This window comes from Xenia sp. Carnegie-2017, unplaced genomic scaffold (genome assembly GCF_021976095.1).
Source record: "Xenia sp. Carnegie-2017 unplaced genomic scaffold, XeniaSp_v1 HiC_scaffold_13, whole genome shotgun sequence".
Lineage (NCBI taxonomy): Eukaryota > Metazoa > Cnidaria > Anthozoa > Malacalcyonacea > Xeniidae > Xenia > Xenia sp. Carnegie-2017.
In genome coordinates, this window is record NW_025813436.1 from 3689312 (window position 1) to 3714760 (window position 25449).

Here is a 25449-nt window from a genome sequence, read left to right on the forward strand (position 1 = left end):
TTATTTAACCGAACACAATCCTTTCCCCAATGAGGCTCTGACATTTTTAGCGAACTCTTTCGACAAAATAATGAAGGGGGTGGTCAATTGTTTTTGTCAAAGATCAAAATGCTCTTTGTATTAATGCAAGCACTTGCATGACATTTTCGTACTTCCTTAATTTAAATGTTAAAAGCATTTGGTTCGGAGCGAAACGCTTCGCTATATGTTATTAGATAGAAAGATGAAACGCTTGGCGATGTTCTGTTTGTTTATGCCTTTGCTGTGGAATGCCCGTGTTCGCGGTCAATCAGGTAATACGCTAATTTATTAAATTAGACTTGAAAGCACTCATTTTCTTGTGAAATATTATGAATGTGCATTTATGTAGAAGCAGTCGCTCGTAACCTTTTGAAATATGAAAATGCCCCAAATTTCTATGGGTTTATAAGCAACTTGAACACACTGAAAAGTGAAAAAACCTTTATATACGATATTATATGAAGCATCCAACAACGTGTTCTACATTTTTTATGCTGGTCGCAAAAGCTTTAATTGCATCATTATGTAGTAATTCTTTAATCCAACATTTTAAATAATGCATGATGCACATTGACATATAACCTTGCGATTTGTATTTGTTACTTCTCAAAGCAAAGGTACATGGCAAAGTTCACCCAGTAGTTGTCAATATACGAGCGTTCGTTTTAAGATAGGGACTACATTCATTTATATTAATTCCGGCAGGAGTATAGCGATATTCATTTATAAAGTTGCGATACAGAATCCAGTTATCCAGATAGATCATGTCACCCGTTCACTTGCAAAAGTGAAATAACCATCATAACTGCATGGCTGGACGCAATTCTTGTTCTAACGACGTCAAAATAAAACTAACACATTTTCATACATCAACATGCACTGGTAATTCATAAGAGCTACATAGAAATAAATGATTATGTAAAATTTTAGTATATAGATAGATAAACTTGCACATCGACCACGCTTTCGTTTTGTTTTATTTGTCTAGATCATTATATAAACCAAAATGGGCATTTATTTTAAATCTTATTTAGTTCTTCTATGTATTTATATGTTAGTGCTTATGTCACAGGCTGCGTTGTTCACTTGATTGTTTTTTTTAACCCGTCTTTTTTTGCTTATGCTAATTTACCTCTTGTGAACCAAGTTAAAAATTCATAAAAAGGTTGTTTGAAAACGCAGGAAACTTCTACGATTGTTAGATGCAATACACTGCAATATTATTTCACAATATGTTCAACGGAGTGAGAGTTGTGGGCATTGAAATATGATCTCGATATTGTACTGTTGAATCGTCTTGACTTTGTAAACAGCATTGAACTCTTTTCTTTGTTATTTCGCTAAGTGTTTGAACTTATCGGACGTCGAGTTTGCTTTTATTCTTTAACTTACTAACAAGCATATTTCGCATTTTTTATTTTATTATATTATGTAACTAACACCTCGTCAGTCGATGTATCGTACTTATATCACAGAATAGATACATACAGAAGCGCCACTCAGCGAAAAATCTGTCCCCTACTTGTACCCAGCTCTTAAGTGCGCATCTTTTGCGTCCGCCATTACTCCAGCCAGATAAACTGGCCAGAATGTATATAGATTAGTATTATGGAGAGTAGTTTTTCATAAAATTGATGGGTTTTGATTCACATATGGACAACAATTTTAACGCCTTTAAGCAGGATATAAAGGAAATAAGGTAAGAAATAGTTTTAATACAATATACGTTCGTCATTCGTATTCTACGGGTTTTATAAGTTTCTCTCATTGAATTGTATTGGTTACGAGATCAATGTTTTTACGACGTGTATGATATTGAAAGGCAATTTGTTGAGTCATGCTCATAAACCACAAAAACATGTTAAGGAAATAGTATGTGCGTAGTTTAGTTTATCAATGTATCCGTTCCCACACGGCTAAGAGCCAAGGAACAGTTATTGACGTTATTTAAATTGCCTTATGTACCATATTTAGCTTAAACAGAGGAACTACTCCCACCAATAATAATATTTGTTGTTTGTAGTTAAGACTATAAATACTGCAGAGCAGGATTTATTCACAGTCCAAGAAAAAACATAGGCAAATAAACTGACCCTTACCTCTAGAACTTTGATGAACAGCCAGGACAGACGACATGTCGTCCGTATTCAAGTTCTACTTTGAATGTTTCTACAAACACTTATTTTTCAAAAACGATATCGAATTGACTGATAAGACATAGAAGACTCGCTGCGATTTACTGTCTCTCCTCGAAAAACGCAAAAAACTGCCAATGTGCCGAACTATTTTAGTTTTTGGTTAAAAACTTGTCCTTGGCACTATAAATTACATTGTGATCTGGCTGCATTTATCTGGCTGGAAACATGGCTGGAAACATGGCCGTTATTATGCAAGACGACAAGCGCTTTCAATATCGTGAAATATGAATTAATTGTAACAAATATTGCAAGAACACCTTGTTCACGACCAAATACCACAAGACAAGATGAAGCTTACGGCAAACAAGATAACGTTACCACATGTTTTTCTATGTGAGTATGCGAATAATGTGTGAGTTAATTCAAGATAAATGATTCTATAGATAGACTATAGTATAGATTGCCGTGTGACTATTCAGTTGTGACGTCAATTGGCTCGCCAATTGTTAAAATATTATTGCAGTTATTTAAAAAAACAAAATTAAATCATATCGACAAATATTGTTATTTGATATATCCATCTGGGGTCAAGTTCATTATTTGACATAATCCAACAAAATCGTTTTGGGGAAATTTTGTGATTTGATAAAAGTACGTTGCATAGACTGACAAGATTTTGGTGATATAATGTAATAAAATAATGCAAAATATCCTTGTCAGTAAGTTAAATGATAAAGACATATTTGGCTCTATTTCAACTTACATGCTGTTCGTCTTGTGTGAGCTTCACATAAAGTATGCATTTAATCAATTTGTCTTGTCATGTTTACTGTGTTGTACATGTTTTGCTGTTAAACTTGGTTTTCACTTGAAACACAAGCACAAGTGATAAAACAAAGCAAAGCATATTCTCGAGAGGTCGTAGGAAATAAAAGAAAAGGGATTTTCTTTTCCATTTGCTTTTGTTCTACCTTATGCTTATGCTGATGCTGATGATTGTGTCAGTCGCTTGATTGCCTTCTTTTGAATTTTTTTGTCTTTATTTGTCCTTATGCTGATGTTGCTAATGAAAACCAGGCTTTAGAGGTTATCTCGACTTCCTAGGAGAAGAAAAGCTTTGGTGCTTGTATGAAAAATATGAAGGGTGTCTCAAAACAACCTGCTCGTCTTTGAAATAAGCCGCCGTTCAAAATGTGCATGATTCAGCAATACTCGATTCCCAAAGACCTTTAAGCAAAATAGGTGAATAATAATTATTTCTGATTCATGCAAATCTTATATGTCCGTGTGAAAGTAGATAACAATAATATATTCATTTCACTAACTTATTTTGTTAAAACTTATTTTTTTTCATTATGTGAGATTTATTACGATAAAATGTGGGGCTTAAGTTATTTTGTGGGTGGGTTATAATGATTATTTTCATATTCAAAACGATAGAGAGCTTTTGTATTCGTTATAACTCTCTTCATATAAAAAACCAACAGTTTAAATATTTTACACTGTCAATACCATTATATTTATCAAATCAATTAGAGTTAATGAAAATCTAAGAGATCATAGATATTGAATATTCGAACATCATTAATGTCATATAAAAGTCATAGTCGCGTTGCAATAATATTGATATCATGATAGTAATTCATCAAAATGGACAAATGTTACTCTTGAGAAATAAATTAATACTTGTATAAAATTTTAAATTTGAGTTTCGTACACATCGACCCAGTTACATTAGTTCAATAATTACGTCCTTGTGATCTAGTTTGCTTCGTTGCAAATGAGAAATCTGTGATTTGTGCTGTATAACTGGCATTGAGTTTAAATAGCTCTGTTTTGCGAAAGTAAAGTGTAACGAATTGCTTACATTAGTGCAAGCTGAGAAGGAGCCATGATAGAGAGAGATCATTTGAACTTGTTTTCAATAAAGAGCAAACTGCTATAGCTACTTAATGTCTATTTTATAGCTGATTTTTGAAGAGAATTTTATCTTATTCGCTAGAAATACAACAATTAAGACACATAAAATTTTTTAAATACATGTTTAGTAACAAAATTGCAATTTTGGTCTGGTTTCGCCACTTTCAAAAATGTACAAATTTTGGTTACTCAAAATTTTCAATCATTTTGAGAAAAGAAGTCGATATGATATAAAAATCATTGGAAAAAACATGTTCCTATTGTTTGGAAAGATGCGTGCTGAAAATTGCCCCAAACACAATTAAACGGAAATTAAACGAGAATATATATTTGTGGTATGTGTTGACCTACGTAAATACAAAGGAACTTTATAAAAAGTTGTGAATATGAATTTGTCGCTCTGTAACTTGAATAACATTCAATGAATTTGAGTAATTTTTCAATTCTGTAAGCTTTGGTATAAGACTATCAAATTTTATATGTCCTTTACTGCAAGTGCAAAATCTAGTAGACACGGCATCAAGGAAAATTATCGGTGACACATTTTTCCACGTCTTTGATGGTTAAGCGCTAAACTTCAATTTTTTATATTTTTGTAGTGTTTTAAAATCATGTTTCTCCATACAGTCAAAGTTATTTGCATATGTAATATCTAATCAAGTTAAAAGTAAAATGAAATTGGAATATTTTTGAACACAAAAGAAAAATCAAACGGTTTTACATTAAATTGCAATTTAAAATAATATAAAAAATTTCGAATGTACGTAAAGAGACGTGATTCAGTATGCATTTTTGTCCTTTTTTATATTATTTATAAACAACACTGTAATATAGACTTTGATCTTTCATTGGAATGTTGCTGTCGTGAAGTCGTCCGTACTTTACCTAATCCTCCCTATATTCCAGCAGCTATCTTACTCATTGTTAAGTTAGCTTTTGGTTACTTCTCCTCTATCATGCTCTGCTATAGGCCAACAGATACAAAGATTTTATTTTTTTTGAAAGAGCCGGTCAATCGTTTTATCATTTGTGGTTTTGTTTACTTCTGACGCTAATTCTATGTTTTTATCAATGTAAACTTAGGAAAAGTAGGACAAATTTCTACCTGCTCCACGAAACAGTGTGCCATGCGGGGCATTTTGATTAATTCTAACAAACTGGCTTCGTTCCAGGTTACTTTTTTCCGTAGTAAAAGCTTTCACTGGATTCAAGAATACATACAGATTAAGCATTCTTTAGAACATGGCCAAAGCCACTCGGCCAATCAGCATCCAGTATTTTGATGTTCTATATCTTATACTCATAGTGCCTAGAGTTTACGAGTTGGTATGGGCTTTAAGGCTCTAAGAAAATGCGCAAATGGAGAGAAAACAATGGAATATAATAGCTGATTATTATTGTCTAAATTCATTAGTATTCCCTATATAGAGAACACTAATTTGGATATTGTTTTTTTATTATCATTTCCTTATTCGTATTCTTTAAATAGGAAATACTAATGAGCTTAAAAAATACTAATGACTGTAGTAACTCTATAGTGCATATCCGAATAACTAACCAACAGATAAAATCTCAGGCGTTTAAAACATATTATTATGAAATAAACATATTCATGTTGCACATAAATTAAAAAAAACAACTCTTACAAACAAATCAGAAAAACTTAATATTGCACTCAAAATTAATAACGAACACATTTCTATCACTTAAAATGAAACGACAACCGTGTTTCCCATATTCAAAACCAACAAAGTCTTTGTCTCTTGTGTATTTGCGGTGCTACCACATGTTTTTTTTTCCTTGTCTACCTTCGCTATCTTTGAACTTGAAACGTCGACTGCAGAAAATGGTTGAAGTGCATTTGAAACTGAATAAACAAGAGTAGAACTCGGCCTTATGTAGCATCTAATTGATGTGCTTCGATGACCAGTACGAGACATGATGATCTGTTCATCGAAATGCCTACTTTCATACAGCGCTGTTGCGCACGTCACTTTCCAGAATGATTTGAAAATCTTCGTCCTTTCATGTCAATGTTAGCGAACTCGCACATTGATCGTAAATATTTACTTAATGGGCTTACTCCAATAGATTTTGAACTATATAGATTGTCCCCTGGCTCAGATCTTTCTATAGATTTCCGATAAAACCGACCTTCAGATGGAACACCTCTCAAATACTTTTTGAAAAGCTCCACCACACACCTAGGATTTGCTGCCTGTGCATATTGCTTTTACGTCAACTTTTCGTTGCTGCAATCCGCCGCGAATATTTTTACATGCTCGTCCGTTAAAAGCAAGACACTCGCCATCTTTGTCTTCTCCAAATTGATTCTGTTCAACTTGTAAACTTACATGCTCATTCATTGCCCGAAAACCGAAAACCTTCCAATTATAGAAGAGCACACCATAACTTAGTGCTCTTCATGATTGAAAACCCATAGTTCCTGTAGAGTCTACAGTGTAGACCATGATTTCTCCTCGTTATCTTTGGATAGAGGATCTGACGATTGTTCCTTTGTACCTATTCCCAAAGCAGTCATTTCTTTCATGCGAGAATCCAACGCTTTTCGAAACGAGTCGAAATTTGCATTGTGCAAAGTCGTTATTGAAATTCCTGATCAATCCACATGTAATTGCTTATAAAGAGTTAGCAGGATACGAGGAACCATCCCGATTCATTACTTATAAAATACAACGTGTTAACCAATGACTCATTTCTCTGACACCAACATTTTTCAAATCATTTGGAACATAAGGGTATTGTTCACATAATGTTGGAAGTTGTCCATTTTGATATTCTGCCCATGATTTGGAAATAGTCAATTCCTACGCCGTATTATCTCTTGTTTTTTTTTTGGAACTTTTTGTTTCTCTCTCCTTTCAATTTCTTCTACTTGCATTGGATCTCAAAAATATGTGGACGCTTCTTCCTCCTTTTCAATCAGACTTAAGTACAAAGTTATGTCACATTCTCTTTCATCTTTCAACAAATGTTGAGTTGCAATCTGGCATTCTAACAATTCGAACTCACTAAGTTCACTCATGTCTTTAAGTGCACAGATTAAAATAAACGACCTTAAAATTACTGGATATTATAATAATTTTTTCATTTTGAAATTTTAATTAATTTTCTTACATTGAAACAATCATTACTAACTGATAATCAGTTATGAAAGTTATATGCAGTGCGGTGTTTGAAATTAAATGTAGATATGATCTTCGCACTTTGCTGGACAATTTAAGCAATTGTCTCATGAACCTGAAAAATTCAGGTGACTCAACGGGATTCGAACCCATGACCTCTGCGGTGCCGGTGCAGTGCTCTAACCAACTGAGCTATGAAGTGACACAGTGGAGAGCAGGTCAATTTGTTGGGCTAATGTTTTCCCGTGAAAGGAATGTCATATGAAAGATTGTTATAATTTCAAACACCGCACTGCAGATGTCGCTCTAACCCTTACTTAGAGCGACATCTTTATAGAAAGCATGATATCCTGTATATTTGATTAGCTCCTTTGCGTTTTTGCGTTTTGCCATCTTCTTAAAATTGTCAATTCATAATCCACCCGCGTGCCCATGTATTAAAGGATTAAACCAACTTATGTATTAAAATACATCGTGCTATTGAAAACTGGGACCGAGGTGAATGATTGAACTGATCATTGATGATGAGACCAACTGTCCACAGAATTCAAATTTCCAACGCAATCTTGCACTGTTCCGCCTTCTACCTTTCTATCGCTTCAGAAAGCCTCGTTGCCAGCGCAGATTGTTGTAAATATTCACACAAAAAGCAAAACTTGCTGTTGTGTTGAATTTTAGATAGTTTCAAGGATGTCGAGGTTCAAATTTGCAAATGCGTGAGATTGCCTATACGGCATTACCTCAATGAGCTTAGGTAGGTCCGAGAACACACCTGGGCCTTGGAATTTTTTTAAATTTGATTTCTGAAATGCCATGTCCCGGACTCGAGATATATTTTGTCATTAAGTTACTGTTACTAGAGTCACCAACGAGCCATCAAAGTCGTGCACTAAGGGGAGTGATGAAATTTCAAAGTTCAAACTCCAACGTCATCAAAACCGCTTTAAAACCTATTAGAATCACCATGGATGCTTTTGCTAAACTGATAAATTTTATCTTTGTGCGTGACTTCTTGTTGAAATGTGCGATGCATCAATTTAAGCGTATGAGACATAATGTTGTGACATGCATAATGGCGTGTGTCACACGCACAATGCAATTGTACTTATGAAAATGTTTGTTTACTTACAATTTCTGCCATGTTTTTTGAATTGAAATGAAAATTATTTAAGCTTTCACTGCTTTTCTGCCAAACTGATTGTAGTATTTACTGCTTACAGTGCATTTACGCATTTTCATTTTACATTTACAGATAAACGAACTAGAGTCAAGTAATATTTCAAAGTATATTACTAAACTTGTAAAACTTTCAATTTTTAACAACATCAATGTTGGTGGGTTGTATTGCTTTGACTTAACATAATAAGACCTAAAACCTGTATGAATTTTTAAACATTGTTGATTCTAAGATCATTTCATATGAACTAGGTCAATCAGTGTTTTAACCATTAGAATATCTGTACAAGCTTTTATAACTAATTTATGGAGAATTGGTCTGACGTATTAAGCGGTATTATTTTATCATTATTGTCTGATTCATAATTTTTTAGATTTGCTCCTTAATTTATCCAATACATTGATCAATTTTATTTTCCCAGGGGCTCTTCCTCTTCCTGTAGGCTTGCAGCCTGTTGAAGTTCCACAATGCCGCAATTACTACAATTTCACTTCATTTACAATGGCAAACATGCTCAATCATACATCGCAAACCGAAGCCATCACAGAAATGTCCCGTTTCTCACCACTCATTGCTACTTTTTGCCATCCAAATGTTATCTATTTGATGTGCTTGGTGCACATTCCACGCTACGATGTTGGCCGCGGAATACAGCCGGCTTGCAGGTCGCTTTGCGAGGAAGTCTACAACGCTTGTAACTACGCGATGGAACAATTGTATTTCTATTGGCCTGATAAAATATCATGCCAAAAATTTAACACAAGCAACACTTCAATGTGTATATCAAACAGTAAGTCAATTTATAATGTTATGCAATTTTTGTCTATAAAGAACAACTTATTTCAAAATCCCTAGTAGACATCAGTATATGATATAGATGTGAATCATTTCAATTAGAATGATTTATTAAAATTGTGTTTAAAATAGCAGCGACCTATGAGATCATAACTGTTTTTTTCCACGTATACACAGTGTGTGTGAAAAAGTTTAAGCAAACATTTATACTCAGTAAATTTGTAAATATTGAAATAAGAATTTCTAAATGCTATGACGTTTGTTGAAACACAGTATGAAAAAATAAGTAAATGACGCCTGAAATAAAAATGTTTGTTCAAGTTACATATTTTCACAACAGTGCTAAAACTGCGTCTGGAGGCAAGAGAAATCCATATTAATTAAATTTTGCCTTTTATTGAAATGTTTAAATTATGTAAATCATGTAAATCATGAACGTAACCATTGGGTGGTTAACTCATTCAATATTTTTTTTGAATTGTTTGGAGCAGATCAAATTTAAGTTGACCCATATAGTTAGGAAGATAGGCATAGTAAAATAGGCTAACACTTACGGTTTTCTCGGGCAATTCATTTTTGTGATAAATGTATAGTTCAAAGTCTGCTTAATTTAATTCCGCATTTGTTGGACATCTTGAATTTGAGGGATGATTCCGAAATTTTTCCACTTCACTTGTATTCAAATTAGTTTGCCGCCATGTTTTCTGAAGTCGCAATTACTGATTGGCAGACAATAATCGCACAGGAACTATATAGTAAAATCGGACTTTTTACCCGACTTTACTAGACAATGATACGCAATACAGAACCATACCTATTTGTATGTTAATATGTTTCCGAATAGTCTGGACTTTAATTGTTTGGCAGTTTATTCTATACTCAACTACTTTTGACTTGATTTTTAGTGAAAAGTTTCCATGGGAACTTTGTAGTAGTGTGATGAGTGGCGAAAATTCACACGAGTCAGTCAGTCATAGTGTAAACTTTCCGGGGGGTGTCTAGCAACAACGCTTATAATTTTTTAGAGATTTATTATCAGTTTTTCAGCGATATTAAAAGAGCATTTAACACCAACTTCAACTCACATCAACTAAGACATTTATTTAATTGTTTCATTCTAAACTAACAATTTATATATATATCCACCCGCTAATCCAATTAGACGCTCTAAGCGTCTACAAATTTTTTAAATAATATAATGCCTAGAATACCAATCTTTGAACTTTTTCGAATCTTTGTAGTTTTTGTGTATTTTCTTTTTCTCATCAATATTTACGCTCTGCTCTTAAGCATCGAGCACTGTACTTACGGAGATTCAAATAAACAAAACTTCCTATATATATATATATATATATATATAAAAGATAAAAGTTTCCCCGGATTTTAAATGATTGTTTTTAGCTTTCGACTCGTTGCTTCGAGCCTTCATCAGAGTGAGGAAATTACTATTCACATGTGCTTTTTGCTTGTAGACGCTTAGAGCGTCTAATTGGATTAGCGGGTGGATTAATGTGATTGGATGGGGTGGAAAGCGTTGCCATGGGTTTTGGTGTATTGTGAATATGATCGGTGTTAATATTATTAGAGTGCAATGTTGTATTTTTTTGTCCTTTTTCTTTAGTTGTGAGTATATGATGGGTATGTATCTATCCCATATGTCGATTTTATAAGTTTGAAAATTGGTAATCCAGGCATTTAATACATAAAAGATAAAAATTTCTCCGGATTTTAAAAGATTTTATCTTTTATGTATTATGAAACTTTTATCTTTTATGTATTAAATGCCTGGATTACCAATTTTCAAACTTATAAAGTTTGAAAAAAAACGTCACCTTCACATCCTTCGACACCGTAGACTTCTATCCATCCATTAACCAAGACGTACTAAACAAAGCAATGGATTTTGCCTCAATCTACGACAACATCACAAACGCCGAAAAAAACATTATACACGCTAAGAATTCATTCCTCATACACAACCAACAACCCTGGAAAAAGAAACATAACTCTACATTCAACGTCACAATGGGCAGCTTCGACGGTGCTGAGACATGCAAACTCGTAGAAAGCTACCTCCTTTCTCAACTACAACACATCACGACAGACATAGGACTTTATCGAGACGACGGACTTACCATTTCAAACACCTCACCAAGAGGAACAGAAAACATCAAAAAGGAGATATGCCGCATCTTCAACAACAATGGACTACGCATAACTATCAAAGCAAAGAAAAAAATCATCGACTTCCTTGACATCACCTTAACCCTTTCATTCCCAAATTATTAGCCGTGGCCAAAAAAATTTTTCTGCGCTATATATGCATAGAAACAATGTTAAATATGTCATGAATTTCATTGCTAGTCTAAAAATTTATATTTTCATGGAATTAAAATTTTGTTGCCAAATGGCAACATTGGGAGTATAGTGACATAGCTCTATACTTAATACTCATGTTTATTGATTGAACATTGAAGTGTTATAATGATTTTGCCTGTATTAAAATCCATAAAATTAACTAAAAATACAATTGATCAGTGAGGCTCCCATTTACTCCAAGTAAAAGAAAAAAAATATGTACAAAATAGCAATACTACAAGTAAGAAATATTTACAACTATAACAATTTTACTGCCCAAATGCCTCTTTCTTTTAACATTTCTACCAACTGCACTGATGCAAACCAGTTGTCGAAATATATCTTGTAATCTTTGTGATCTGCCAAATTTTTGGTAAGTCTGAGTACAATATTGCCAGAGATACCAAGATCTCCTTCCAGTTTCATTTGCTTTCCAGAGTATATTTCAAAGTCATACATCATTCCGGATGCACCAGCCCTTGTAAAGACTTTGAAACCCCACTTATGGGGTTTGTTCTTATTGTATTGTTTCAGGAAACTGCGACCTTTGAAGGGAATTATTTGCTCATCAATGCTGTTACCTTCTCTGGGTCAACTTTGAGCATGTTTTTTCTCAAACTGCTCAATAACGGTTGTATCTTGAATAAAGGATCATAATCAGAATGATTTCTTCCCGGCAGTTTGGAATTATCATTGAAATGCAAGTAGCGCAGGATAATTTCAAAGCGATTTCTTGCCATTGTTTCAGCAATAGGATTGAACCGAGAAGAATTTTCCCAGTACATTCTGTATGATGGTGCAGGAAACAGACCCATGTATAAGAGGATGGCAAAAAACTTCTCTATTTCATCATTTTGGATAGCACATTCCTTACCATCCTTCTGCATTGCATAAATATTACTTTGTTCAGTGCATTGTTTTATCATTTCAAAATCAATGAACATGTTGAAATATTCCAAAGAGGAATGCAGTTGTTCAGGTGGATCTGGGAATGTATCATTGAAATGGTTTTCGGGAAAAGGAGCATCTTTCTTTTGCCATTTACACTTTTTTGTCTTGCATCGCTTTGCTGGTTTAGATCGCCCTACAGGTTCATCATTATCTTCAATATCACTCACTTCACTATCTTCATGAACTGCATGAATTTCAATGTTGTCTGGAAGGGCAACAAAATCTGGATCCTCAGCATGGAAAATATCTTCCAGCTCATCATCACCATCATCAATGTCGCTTACATCTGATATTTCACCATTAGGACAAAAAATGAGCTCTACTGCTTCAGTCAAATCCATAACTCTCTTCAAAAGAATAAAAACATCAGTTATAGAAAGAAAATGCTTAGTTTATATCCAATTAACACTATTTCTACAGTGACATCTTCCAGAGATTGATCTGCCCATTGTTGCCATATGGCAACAACATTATACATTAGAAAATCTATGTGGGCCGATCGCGCTTTTAATAAAATAATTGCTTAAATATGACGAGGACCAATAATTTAATCAATTAATATTTTTATATATCACAAAACTAAACATATTATAATCAAACTTACCTTTGAAAATGCGCGAAAATTTGCTGTCACTTACTTCCGTAGGACACCATGTGAAATAGTCAATTAAACTCATATAAAAACAAATTTACGAAGATTTGCCTCACATATCACATCACCCACATCAAAACCTAAGAACGCTTGCCTGATTTTTGTTTTTGAGCTTACTTCATGTAAGCTATGTAGCATAAAAGACAATGTTGCCATATGGCATCATTGGGAATGAAAGGGTTAAATCTTGACAATTCTTCCTATCGACCTTACACAAAGGCCAACACTTCTCTTCAATACGTCCACAGCCAAAGTAACCATCCACCAACCATAACGAAGAACATACCCGCCACCATCAACAAACGTCTATCATCCTTATCATCCGACAAAGCATCATTTGACCAAATAACAGCACCATACCGATACACTCTAAAATTCGACCCAGACGCTACTACCAAACGGAAAAACAGACTTCGACAAAATATCCTTTGGTACAACCCTCCATTTAGCAAAAACGTCCACACGAACATTGGGCACAAATTCCTTTCATTAATCGACAAACACTCCCCCATAGACCATAAACTCAGGAAAATATTCAACCGTAACACCATCAAACTCAGCTACAGCTGCATGAACAATAACGAACAAATAATCAACAATCATAACAAACATATATTGAGAACATCACACAAAATTGACGACAACACCGCGAACAAAAAGACACAAACAAAAACATGCAAGTGCCGACAAAAACAAAACTGCCCAACTTAACAGAAACTGCCTACAATCATCCGTCGTCTACCAAACTACTGCGCAAACTATTTTGTGCATTTATCAAAAGGAAAGGCCCTTTTGCTGTCGTTTGAATGTTTTAAGACCACGCAAAAACGCAATAAATTGAGAAAAAACTTTTTCGATATAATAGTAAATTGTATTACTGCACCACTCTTCACTCCCCCATAATGGCAAATAATCAAATTCTTTGACGTAGGTGCAAACATTCTATTATGTATCCGCTACATACGTGCGCACACAAATTAACGTTTCTTTACGCAATATTGGAGCAACTTGTAGCTATTCGTCGAAAAACAAACTGTTTAGGATTTGATAAGCACTTCTCAAAATGAATTTCAGTTTAGCATTTTTTGAATCGCCAAAGTTCGATGCAAAAGTTTCTTGAAACTAATTTTATCTGCCATGATTAAGAACATTTTTGTGAGAAACTTTGCACTATCCTTGGATCCCTAGTTTCATATTGCTTATAAATATCAGCTATGCGCATAAGTTCACGGCCAGTAAACAACTTTTTTCTCAATAAAAGCAACTAGCTCCTCGAACACCTGGTATATGTTTCTGTTTTGCGCATCGTTTTCTAGTGAAGTCGATGTAACAAGTCCCATGATAATGTAATTCCCGTGCGATTATTGTCGGGCTATCAGTAAATGTGACTTCTGCATCACAAATTTTTGCTCTCTTGAGTTAAAACAACCACTTGCTGCAAATTTCGAGTTCCATTTTCAGTTTTCTGTTTTTGTAAAGCTTTGTATCTACTATTATCTTTAGTGGTTTATTTTTTCACGCCAATACAGCATTCATAGTCATCCGACTTTTTTTGTACAACTTATAATATTCATATCAATGACTAAATCAAACAGGTCTATTAACTATTATCTTTGTTTCCTAAAAAAAAATATCATACATAAAATTAATATAACTTCTGTGATAAATGAGTGCGCCGGTAAATAAGTGCGAGAAAATTTTCCAAAAACATAACAAAGGATTATTTACTTCCTCCCTACTCTCCAAGACTTGTCTTGCTGTGCGTGTAGTTCTATATGTAGTTTATAAACTGCTTGTCTAGATTTTTCACTGAAATTTGTTATACCTTCGGTCGTTTGGTTTCGACAATTTATGATGCAAGCATTGCTTTTGACCTTCTTTCGTTTTTTAGATGGAACTTAAGTTAAACTTATATAAAATGTTTTGATTTCAGCTTTTTCGAAATGTTTAAAAAATACTGACGCACAATGTTATGTTTTAATTGCGCTATTTGATGAATGCGTCCATAATACATGACTTTTCAATTAGGCGCTGGTCAAAATTAATTGTGGGCTCGCTTCTAACATAAAATAATCATAAAACATGGCGGCAAACTAATTTGAATACAAGTGAAGAGAAGACTGTAGTTGGATTCATCTCTCAAGTAAATTAAGGATGTCCAACATGCGGAATCGAGTTAAACAGCCTTTAAAATATACATTTATCTAAAAATTGAATTTTTCCAAAAAACCGTAAGTGTTCATACCAGTATCTGCCTGACTAGTAATCTCTTTTTATAGTGTAACTGGATTCCAGTAACTTTTTACTACTTAGCTAAGTTTTGAAAACTCTTTCCGGCTTTTTATTATGGCATATTGCTCAATCTCAAAGTATAGAACTATATGCAATTTTAATTAAACATTTTCATTTGAGCCGTATTCACTCGTTCCTATTTCAACTCTTACAAAAGAGGTTACACTAACTGTTAAAAATTTTTGAATTAATTAAATATTTCTTTAAGTTACAGAGCATAAAAGTTCGAATCAAATTTTTTTTCTTACGCATATATGCGAAGCCATGCAAATTTTTGTGTGTTCGCTCACTGCATATGAAAATAATAGATTTTTAAAGAAATGAATAATGTTATACTGAAATTTGCACTGCAGGACTGAACTTTCGGGCTGGCTTCGCCACTGCATATTTCGCAAAACTTGTTCAGTGTCTATATTGATGTGTGTTTATTTCCTCGAACAATTTTAAACAACTGTAAACAGTACCACTTGATTCAAAATTTATATTTCAAAAAAGCATATCAAGAAATATTATTTTTCATAGATTTCTTGTTCAGTGGCTATTGACTCTCCATTTATCAATTGCCGCTCCCCAAAGCAACGCAAATTAACTTTATGTGTATATGCGTCTGATGACTCTCTCTTAATAGATTGAGTTCAGACTTCTTTACTTTGTGTTGATTGATTCCTCATATTTTAGATACAAGATTGCGTTCGCCACGTCAAGGTAAAATCGAAAATTTAAGATTTATTACAATCAGCAACTCCATCAAATTTACCTGTGTACTTATTATTTATATGAGCTGATTATTTCATTTCATTTCATTTGACAACTCCATTTGTCTTTGTTTAATATAAGTTTAATTTCTTTGTTTTTACATGGCATACTCTGCTCCAGAGCTTTTTTGCTATACTAATACTTTTTTTACTATTTTCAAGCTTTATTCCTTCTTTACTCAAACTGTTACATGCGTATTGGTACTATATATGTTGCTAACAATGCAAATGTTTTTTTAGCTCCAAAAAATTGTTCTCTGACCATTAACGAAGGTGGAACGCCCATTTGCTCCTCCATCAATAACATGAACGGTTCAGATAAGTACTTCCAAACAGTCAACAAGCCATTTACTAACTACTTTAATCACAGCAGTCAACAACAAGCCATTTACGAGTTAAGCTTGCACACGAAACTTGTGCATCTTCTGATACTTCAACAGGAAGTTCCCGAAACTCCCAGTATTGTTAGCCAATGCTTAAACGAGATTCGATTTCTTTTATGTAATCTGTATTTACCCAATTGTGGTGTCAGTGTGTCTTCTGATTATCCTATCACGGCAAGCCAATGTAACGAAACTTTAAATCGTGTTTGTCCCGTTGCCATTGGATATCTTCGTCAACAAGGATACGTAATAAAATGGCCAACAATCAATGTTGACTGTGATAACTTCAATACATCATTGTCAAATAGTCGTGGTCGAGATCGTAAGTACTAAAACCCATTTATCGTAAATTCATTGAGTTTTGTGTGAAAACAAAAGGCCTAATGAATCAGTGCCAATTGATTTTCTTGTTGCGTCGCTTAATTGTTTTTGTATTAATGCATGCAGGGTATCTGAAAAGTCTGCACGTCTTTGAACATCGCCGATGCTTGAAAATTGCCTAATTTAGTAGTAATTTATCACTGAAGACCTGTAAACGCAATTGAAAATAATGATACATACGATTTGCACCATTAGGTTATTGCAAATTTAAAGAGTGAAATTCATTTCAATTGCATTTACGCCTCCTTTGGGATAAATTATTGCTGAATCGCGCAAATTCTTAACGTTGGCGAATTTTTAGAATGTTCAGACAACGTTTAAACTACGCTAGAGCAAAAAAGTAACGGCAGAGTTTGACTGTATTTACATTGATCCGTTTGAATTCCGCTACAGTTTTGCGGGTGTTTACACATGTCTCTCGCTGTCAAACTTTGTTAGTTGTTTGTGAGAGATTTCCATTTCCTAAATGCATATAGCTAGATGTTTATATCTCAAGTCATAAGTCATAAGTCATATAAAAGAATGATTTTTAATAATTACAACGGAATCAGTCATTAAAAGCTTTCCAAACCATAAAATGATCACCATTTTCAGTTATGCGCCACAACACGTGACGAATTAAAGAGAACTGCTATCTAAAATGTAGCGAAATATTAACAATTAGCTGTTTACACGACAATGCATAGCGCTCCGTTTTCGTTCGACCGCGTTTAGAAAGTGTGAAAAAGTGACGTTTTCAAACAGTTCCGCTCTGGTGCAGTAATAACGCAACCCGGTGACTGATCCGAAGCAGTGTCAACGTGGTCTTAGACCCGGCCTGAATAAGTGGCTTGGAATCAAATAACAAAGCGATTTTCATTATGCTGATTGAAATTTGAAATGTAAACAAGAAGAATGGTATATTGAATTCAACCATGCAATCCACCTATACACACATGTTGTATTAACCAACTATCGGGTGTTTATCCGGAGTTTTATGATGTTCTAAGTTTAATCATAAATCCTAAGCTAATTTAGCAAAGTTTTAAAATTTTTGTCAAATATGATTAGACATTCGAATTGCATTATTTTCAAAGTAAAGTGTAAGATTTAAGACGTTGTCTCTTTATAGCAATGTACCAAGCAATATACCAGCGATCCTTTGGAGGTCTGTCACCTCCTCCACCCTCTATAAGATTTACCTCTTCTGGAAATTCCGTGCAATTTAATTGGAACAGATTTCCTGATAACTTTAAATATGATAGCAGCGTATCTACGTACATTCTTTATAAGGAAAGAGAAGACAGGAATACTTCATATGCTCTTGCTCGTTTGTCAGAGACAAATCTTACATTTGAAACAACTATTCCTTTTAACACTCAATATGACTTTTTCATCGGTTCTGTAAATAGCAGAGTCAAAATCTTGGGTAGCCTTGAGAGATTCAAATTACAGTTGGACAAGATTCAAAATATACCAATCAAATTCTGTTCAGACGATTATAACTATACAAAACTACCAAATATATTTGGTCATGCCAACGAAAATGAGACCATTTTGTCGTTCTACCAATTTGGACCATTGCTAGATACAGGATGCTCCTCCGATTTGAAACTTCTTCTCTGTGCTGCACATTTCCCACGTTATTTTGCAAGAAATCGAACACTTTTACAACCATGTCCATCGTTGTGCAAGAACGTTGTGAAGTCCTGTTCCTATGCAATAAATGAATTAAAATTTAAATGGCCAGTGGAGCTGAATTGCACTAACTTGACGAAAACAGTACCGTGTCTTTATCGTAAGTATATAGTTAATGCAAGTGAGACCTAACGTCGAGTGTTGAACAATTGCAAATTATTGACACTTCTTTTCTTACGTTTTTCAGCAAATTCAAACTTGCCTCCACTAAAGGGTATTTTTATTTATTTTTCTTACAACATTTTTTGTGTAACATAAATTTATGGCGATCAAATGCTTTAATTCATAGTCCTCATTATGATATAAATTTTAGGAAATCATGTATATTTATATCTTACATCGTTCGTTTTAGTGAATGACTCCTGCCAGTTTGTCGGAGAGCAGCACATTTGTTCTGTGTTTCGGAGGAGAAGTAATCGCTCGATTCCATATTTTAATTCAGTGGACAGACACTTTCGCAATTTTTTTGGTCACGCGTCCGTTGAACAAGCTGTATACGAATTGAATAAGCATAACAAGTTTTTTAGTTTACTGTCAAGATTGCACAAAGATAATTTTATTTCCTCGCAAAATTACGATCGTTGCTATGAAGGCCTCGCTGACATATTATGTCGCCTGTACTTGCCAGTTTGCCAGCAAAGTTATCGTGTACGCAGAAGCGACTGCTTGAATTATTTTGGAAGTCAATTTCATTTTTGTCAATTTGCCCTAACGATGATTGAACAACGCTATTTTTATACTGTTCAATGGCCACCTGTTCAAGTGAATTGTGATTCATTAAACGAGAATGTTACTTCGACTATTAGTAAGTAGAAATTAAGTTTCACATCAGAGTTGAAAATAAAAATTCAAAAAAGGCAAGAGTTCCCTGTACCAAGTGTTCATGTTATTTTTTACAAGCATGCAATATTGTCAAGGGAAACTTTGCAACATAAAAAAGTAGCTAAGGAAGTGCAACATTTCAAAATAATCCAAAATTACAAAAATGTAGTTTTGTTTTATAAAGTATTTATAGCAGAAAAAATGCCTTGTTTCACCAAATATTTATAGGGAAAAGTATGATTTTAGTAATACAGTTAAATTTGAATGAGTTCAGAAAAATTCGAGTTGCAAGAATACACAACTAATTATTTTAAGTGTATTTTTCCAATAACAAAAGCTTTTGCCACAAAAATGTTTGAAAATTTTTTGAAAACTTGACCACATTACTACAACTTATACTTACATTTACTTTAGGTATCTACGATCGCCAAAATCGCCAAGAAAAATTGCCCCCACCTTTGAATGCACATTACGAAACAACAGGAAGAATGAGAGTATCTTTAAATTGGTTGCAGTCATCGTTTGCAAGGAGTGCAAACGCTGTAATTTTCCTTTATAAGCCAATGATTGAAACTGCAGCGACTTACGCTCAACATCTGCACAGAACAACAACTGCACCAACTTCCCCTTTATCACTGATCTTGCGTAACAATCACGATGTGTTTTTAGCGTATGTCAATACTGAAACTGGAGCACTAGGATATTTTCAAAGAGTAGTTTGTATGTATGCACTTGTGTTGTTTTAGTGTAAATATCTGTCAAATGTGACTCCACAACTAGTTAAAAAAATACTTCGTATAAGCACGTTTATGACCTTTGTTGTTTGCAACTTCGAATTTTCTTTCACTTGACATGTACATTAGCCTTCATTTTTTGGTTGATATTTATTGTGCATTGTATTTATAATGATTTTAATCATTTTCAGATGTTCTGGATCACAATTTGTACCAACTTACATCCAGTTTATACCCGTGCCACGAATATTACCGTCAGTATCTATTACCAAATAGATTTAACGACAGAAACCTAAATGCTATTAGACAAAGACTTTATCCTTTTTATCCCCTGAGATACACATTGTGCAGCGAATATTTAGTGCCCTTCCTCTGCTCGGTTGTGGTGCCCATGTACAATTTGGGAAAGAGACCAGCATGTCGCTCGAGCTGTGAAAAAGTCTTTCGAGAGTGTTCTTATGCCAGGAGGCGCTTGAACTTTTTGTGGCCTCGTGAGTGGAGGTGCAGTCAATTTACAGAGAGAAGCTGCTTTAGTAAGTCCAATAATGATTGCACATGGAGCTTTGACTATTCTTAGTGTTAAGCACTGTCTCATTGATTTTTCTTGATTTAGATTCGACGTCTGCAGTAAGAAATCGTAGAAGTATGTCTTTTAAATTTGCTTATAACCAATGTAATCGCAGCAGAAGTTTCAAGTGCCTACACCAGGTCAGAGAAATAGCTTCAGATAAGAAAATCGATTTAAAAAAGATTTCAAATATATTTGATACGTCGAAAATTTTATCTTCGTGAGCTTTTGGACGTGGAAGTATGTGACTCCTTGCTGGAATTGTCGTAAAAAGGAGAAAACGCAGTTCTACTTTTAAACGTTTTTCGATTATTTGCTCAAACTATATCGTCAAGATATATACACCTGTGCAGCATCCTGAATTTGTAGAGCAGCTTTAAGAAGAATTGTTATAATAGTTTGATTCGATAAAGTGAAAGTTATATCTTCAATACATATGTTCTTATGAAGATAAAATTTTCGTCCTATCAAGTACTAGAAATACAAGAAGTTATTTCCCTGACCCTGATATAGCCTCCTTAAAATCGACTTGTGTTGTTACTCTCATCTTACAAAAACAAATTCCATGCGGGGATGAGAATATTTCTTCTTTCTGTCTTCTGTGAAGCAAATGTTTTCAGGAAGTTAATACACTCAATCCAACGAATGAATATAATAACGAATGAGTAAATTTTTTAAATTTAGCGCCTCATGACTTTCGTTTTTCCAAACATATAGTGAAAGTGATGAAACATGGAAACATGAATCATATGTTAATTGTGATACTTTATGTTTCTTATACAAAATACACCAAAACCGTTAAAATATAATACTAGATTCAGTGAGAACGACTAATAGTCATCGACAGAAAAGTTATAGGGCTTAACTTTACGGTATAGTTTATTCCTTGTCTGTTTCAAGAAACACACAAGATCTTTTTTCCAATAGTCAACTGTATATAAAATGTCGGGATTTTCTATTAAATTTAAGCGCTGCTAATTTGAAATATCATGAGCAAATTTCGTATCATGTTTTCTGGTAATCTAGAATATTCTGGAAAAATTAGTAATCAATTTATGACTCAAATATTTTTCTTTTTGTCAATTCAAAATATTCTTGGATCCTACTATTTTATTTTTTGACCAACAGTGCCATATTCTAGTATTTTTTCCCTTGACAAATTTTTTAAATTGTTTGAGATACAGTGCTGTTATATAATTTCAAATTCAGAACCCTTGTATGAAATGTGATTTTGTGATCTTGCAAAAGATATTTTTTGAAAAAATTTGCACCTTGGAGTTGTTAGAAAACAAACATTATTGATGACATCATTTTTACTTCCCAGTTGAAAACATTGAATCTGCACTCAGGAAAAAGCGATCCGCTGAACAATGCAAGCCCACCACAACGAAAATGTGCCTTGATATCATGGCCGTCTTTAATGATCGCAGAAGAGTTGCCATTTTCAAATCAACATCCGCAACCAAACCTTTAAATTATTTCAACCACTCGTCGACTGAAGAGGCCATCTTTGAATTAAGTCGATATTTGCCATTGCTTAGCACTTTGAGAGAATTTAACCGAGCTTGCTTTGACGCCATGACAGTTTTATTATGTCATCTTCATTTACCAGCTTGCCCACGATTAACTCTCTCTGTCAGTTACTGTCAGAGATTTATGAGAGCTTGCTCTTCGCGGCCGTTTCCTTTCATCCGACAAACTATGGAACCACGTTACCTCTTATATCCGCAAGTAAATTGTAGTGATGAGAATTGGTTTTCTGTCAACAGTACTTCGATACAAAGTAAGTATTATGATTGTGTGGATAAAAATAAGCAACAAGCAACATATACAAGTTTCAAAATGCTCATTTCTCGTACTGTTTCATTGGTCCAGAGTGTGCCACATGTAACGTCATAATTTATGTTGATTTCTGCCAAGTAGCTTTAACCCAAAAGCAATTGTAAAACCTAGATTAAGAATACGGCATTTTTTATTCAGGCTAACAAATTTTTGTAAAATTTGCTCAGGCAGGCGCGAACGCTAGGCATTCAAATGACGAATTATTTTGCCTTTTTGACTTTTTAAATCCAAATTATATTAAACCTTGTCAACTAGTTATTTTTGAATTAATTTAAGCTTATATTTATGCATAATTGTGAGGCATAAAGGAAATTGAAAAGCAAGAATTCAAAATAGCTGGCGTTGTGAACGCTAAGAGCTCGCGTTTGTGCATAAGCAAAAATTTCCAAAACTTAGTTATCTAACCCTGTTATCTCGATCGATTCTCTTTAGCTGTGTCATTGAGGTGCGAAAGCTATTTGAAAATGCTTCTCAGTAAACACAATTTGCATTTTAAAAGAGTTTGTTGTTTGTCACAATTTTACTGAAAGATAAAGCATTGGAAGTCTATCTAACTGTTTCCACCAAACGTTATTTGAAAATGTTGCTCGGTGATGTTTTTCTAACACACTTCAGTGACGTTTTCCTAAAGTTTTTCGAACTCTCCAAACCAATTTTTATTTGGTAAGCGTACAACTTTCCACGTCTAAAGTTGGCATGACTCCTAGGTTCTTTAGAACTTGTACTGAGATACTTTCATGCACTTTTTTATTCTTTAGATGCTTGTATACTCTTTTTTAGGCTATAAGATGGAAGAGACCGCTTATTGCTTGCGATTAACGTTTACTTTGCATTTACTATAGCCTACACAATACCACGTTTTGCAAACTATCCTGCTCCACCACCAAATAATCCCATGATATCCTCGACGTCCTCCAACGCTTTAACCGTCAGCTACTCGCCACCTCCAATTCTTTCTCGGAATGTTGCAGTCTGCGTGTTGTATCGACAAAATTCATCAAACGAAAATTTTTTGTTTCTTCAAAGTAATAATGGTAGACAGTTGGTCATTGAGAAATTAACGAGCAGCGTTGTGTATGAATTGAAAGTAGCAACATTAGATGGTGTGGCAAGTATTCCTGGACCTTTTCTTACATTGACACAGAGGACACTTGGTAAAGAACATTTTTATCGTCCAGCATCGGATTAGATAAAAAATATTTATTACGTAAGCTAGTTGATCTCTTACTGTCCCACAATTGTTAATTGCTTAGTAATAAGTTTAATTTGCAGTCTACGTATATAAATTTACATAATTTGTATGCAATTGACAATCGTCAAAGTATCATAACATTATGATATACCGTATATAAAATTTTGACGTCTATAGCTAATAAATATTCCCATTTACATCGTGTCCTGCCCAGTATTTCAAATACTAACTTATAGCAGCGTTAAGTTTTTCAAACACCGATGAAAGTATTAAAATTGCTTTTTGTTTTAGATGCTGGTGTTGTTGATATGCCACGTTTCTTTGATCCTTGCTATAACTACTACAGAAAAGCTTTGCTTCCAAACATGTATGGAGACAGAACCTTTGAACAAGCTAGAGAAAGATTTTTTCCATTTTATCCACTTGTGAACACATTTTGTTCAAGTGAATTGGAAGCTTTTTTATGTTCAGTACTTTTGCCCCGCTACGATCCAGTTACGTACAGAGGTCAGAAGCCATGTCGTGCTACATGCAAACAGGTGTACAGAAGTTGCACGTTCGCTATTAGCCACTCGAAATTCTACTGGCCTTCGGAAATGAAATGCGAAAATTTTAACGATACATTTTGCTATAGTAAGTATGAACATGAAAAGAAGCTTGGTTATGTCTGTCTTCGTCGAAAAATGTCATTTAAGGCTGCAGTCAATCATATCAAATGTATCTTTTATTAAAATGATGACGCAACAAGTTTGATCGAGATGTTTCAGATTCATAACGATTTTTTTAACGTTTTAGCTGTACTCGTAATCATGATGTTGAAAATACGCTATGTTTAACTTCGTACAACTTATTAAAAATTCAACGAACTTGCATGTTTTAAACTGTTTGAAACTTTTTCATTTCAGATCTTACAAAAGAAGTTGAAGTTGTCCCAGGTATGTAAAGATAATTTTTTATGATCATAAATGCCATCACTTTCAAAGAAGTGTATTATGTAACTCGTACGGAACAAAAGGTTTGTTTAACATGGATCAAATCCATTCATCAACTTAAAACGTTATTTTTTTATGGTACATGTAGAAGACATATTTGTTATAATTTTCGAAAAAAAGCTTAAATCAAGCACCTCCATTTATGCACAGGTCGTCGTTAATGTTATTTTTATCAATGAATAATTTAACATTATTTTGAACATAACAATATTTGAAATATTTGAAATATTTGAAATATTTGAAATATTTGAAATATTTTGAACATAACAAAGAAGGTGACAAACAAATTTGCGTGAAGGAGAATATCAAATAAAAATGAATTTCCTCCCATTTGTTCATCATTATAGTATTTTCTTCTTGGCTGACTTTACGTATGTGCTATCATTGGTCTTTTATAATAGTTACACCGTCGACGACTCCGTTCATAGTTCCCCAGCGACGTCGAAGAGCAACAAGGGTAAACGAAAGTTGCATAACTACTCCATTTACTCCTATTTGCTCAATAGTATCCGAGACTACAAGAGATGAGGATGTGCAGCAAACAAACAGGACGTATTTCTCAAGAACAATTAATCCCTTCTCCAACTATTTTGGACACAATTCTACAGATGAGGCTGTGTACAAATTGAGTAGCTTTTCCACATTTTAAGCGC

The 25449-nt window shown here is 34.0% G+C and overlaps 2 protein-coding genes across 2 annotated transcripts; one reads left to right on the forward strand and one right to left on the reverse strand.

Annotated features, from left to right (window-relative positions):
• Positions 1-153: 153 nt before the first annotated feature.
• LOC124456548 lies at positions 154-25445 on the forward strand. The gene is made up of 15 exons (XM_047006970.1): positions 154-293; positions 8824-9192; positions 16129-16155; positions 16446-16910; positions 18081-18746; positions 18834-18860; positions 18999-19451; positions 19883-20188; positions 20394-20735; positions 20816-20845; positions 22095-22553; positions 23455-23766; positions 24096-24437; positions 24710-24739; positions 25198-25445. Exons 1-15 carry the CDS (start codon positions 206-208, stop codon positions 25443-25445), a joined length of 4164 nt encoding a protein of 1387 aa, XP_046862926.1. The 5' UTR covers positions 154-205.
• LOC124459610 (piggyBac transposable element-derived protein 2-like) lies at positions 11550-13171 on the reverse strand. Its single transcript, XM_047009080.1, has 2 exons — positions 13111-13171; positions 11550-12853 (listed from the first exon to the last, which is right to left on the reverse strand). The coding sequence occupies exon 2, from the start codon at positions 12845-12847 to the stop codon at positions 12113-12115; it is 735 nt and encodes a 244-aa protein (XP_046865036.1). The 5' UTR covers positions 12848-12853; positions 13111-13171; the 3' UTR covers positions 11550-12112.
• Positions 25446-25449: the final 4 nt, after the last annotated feature.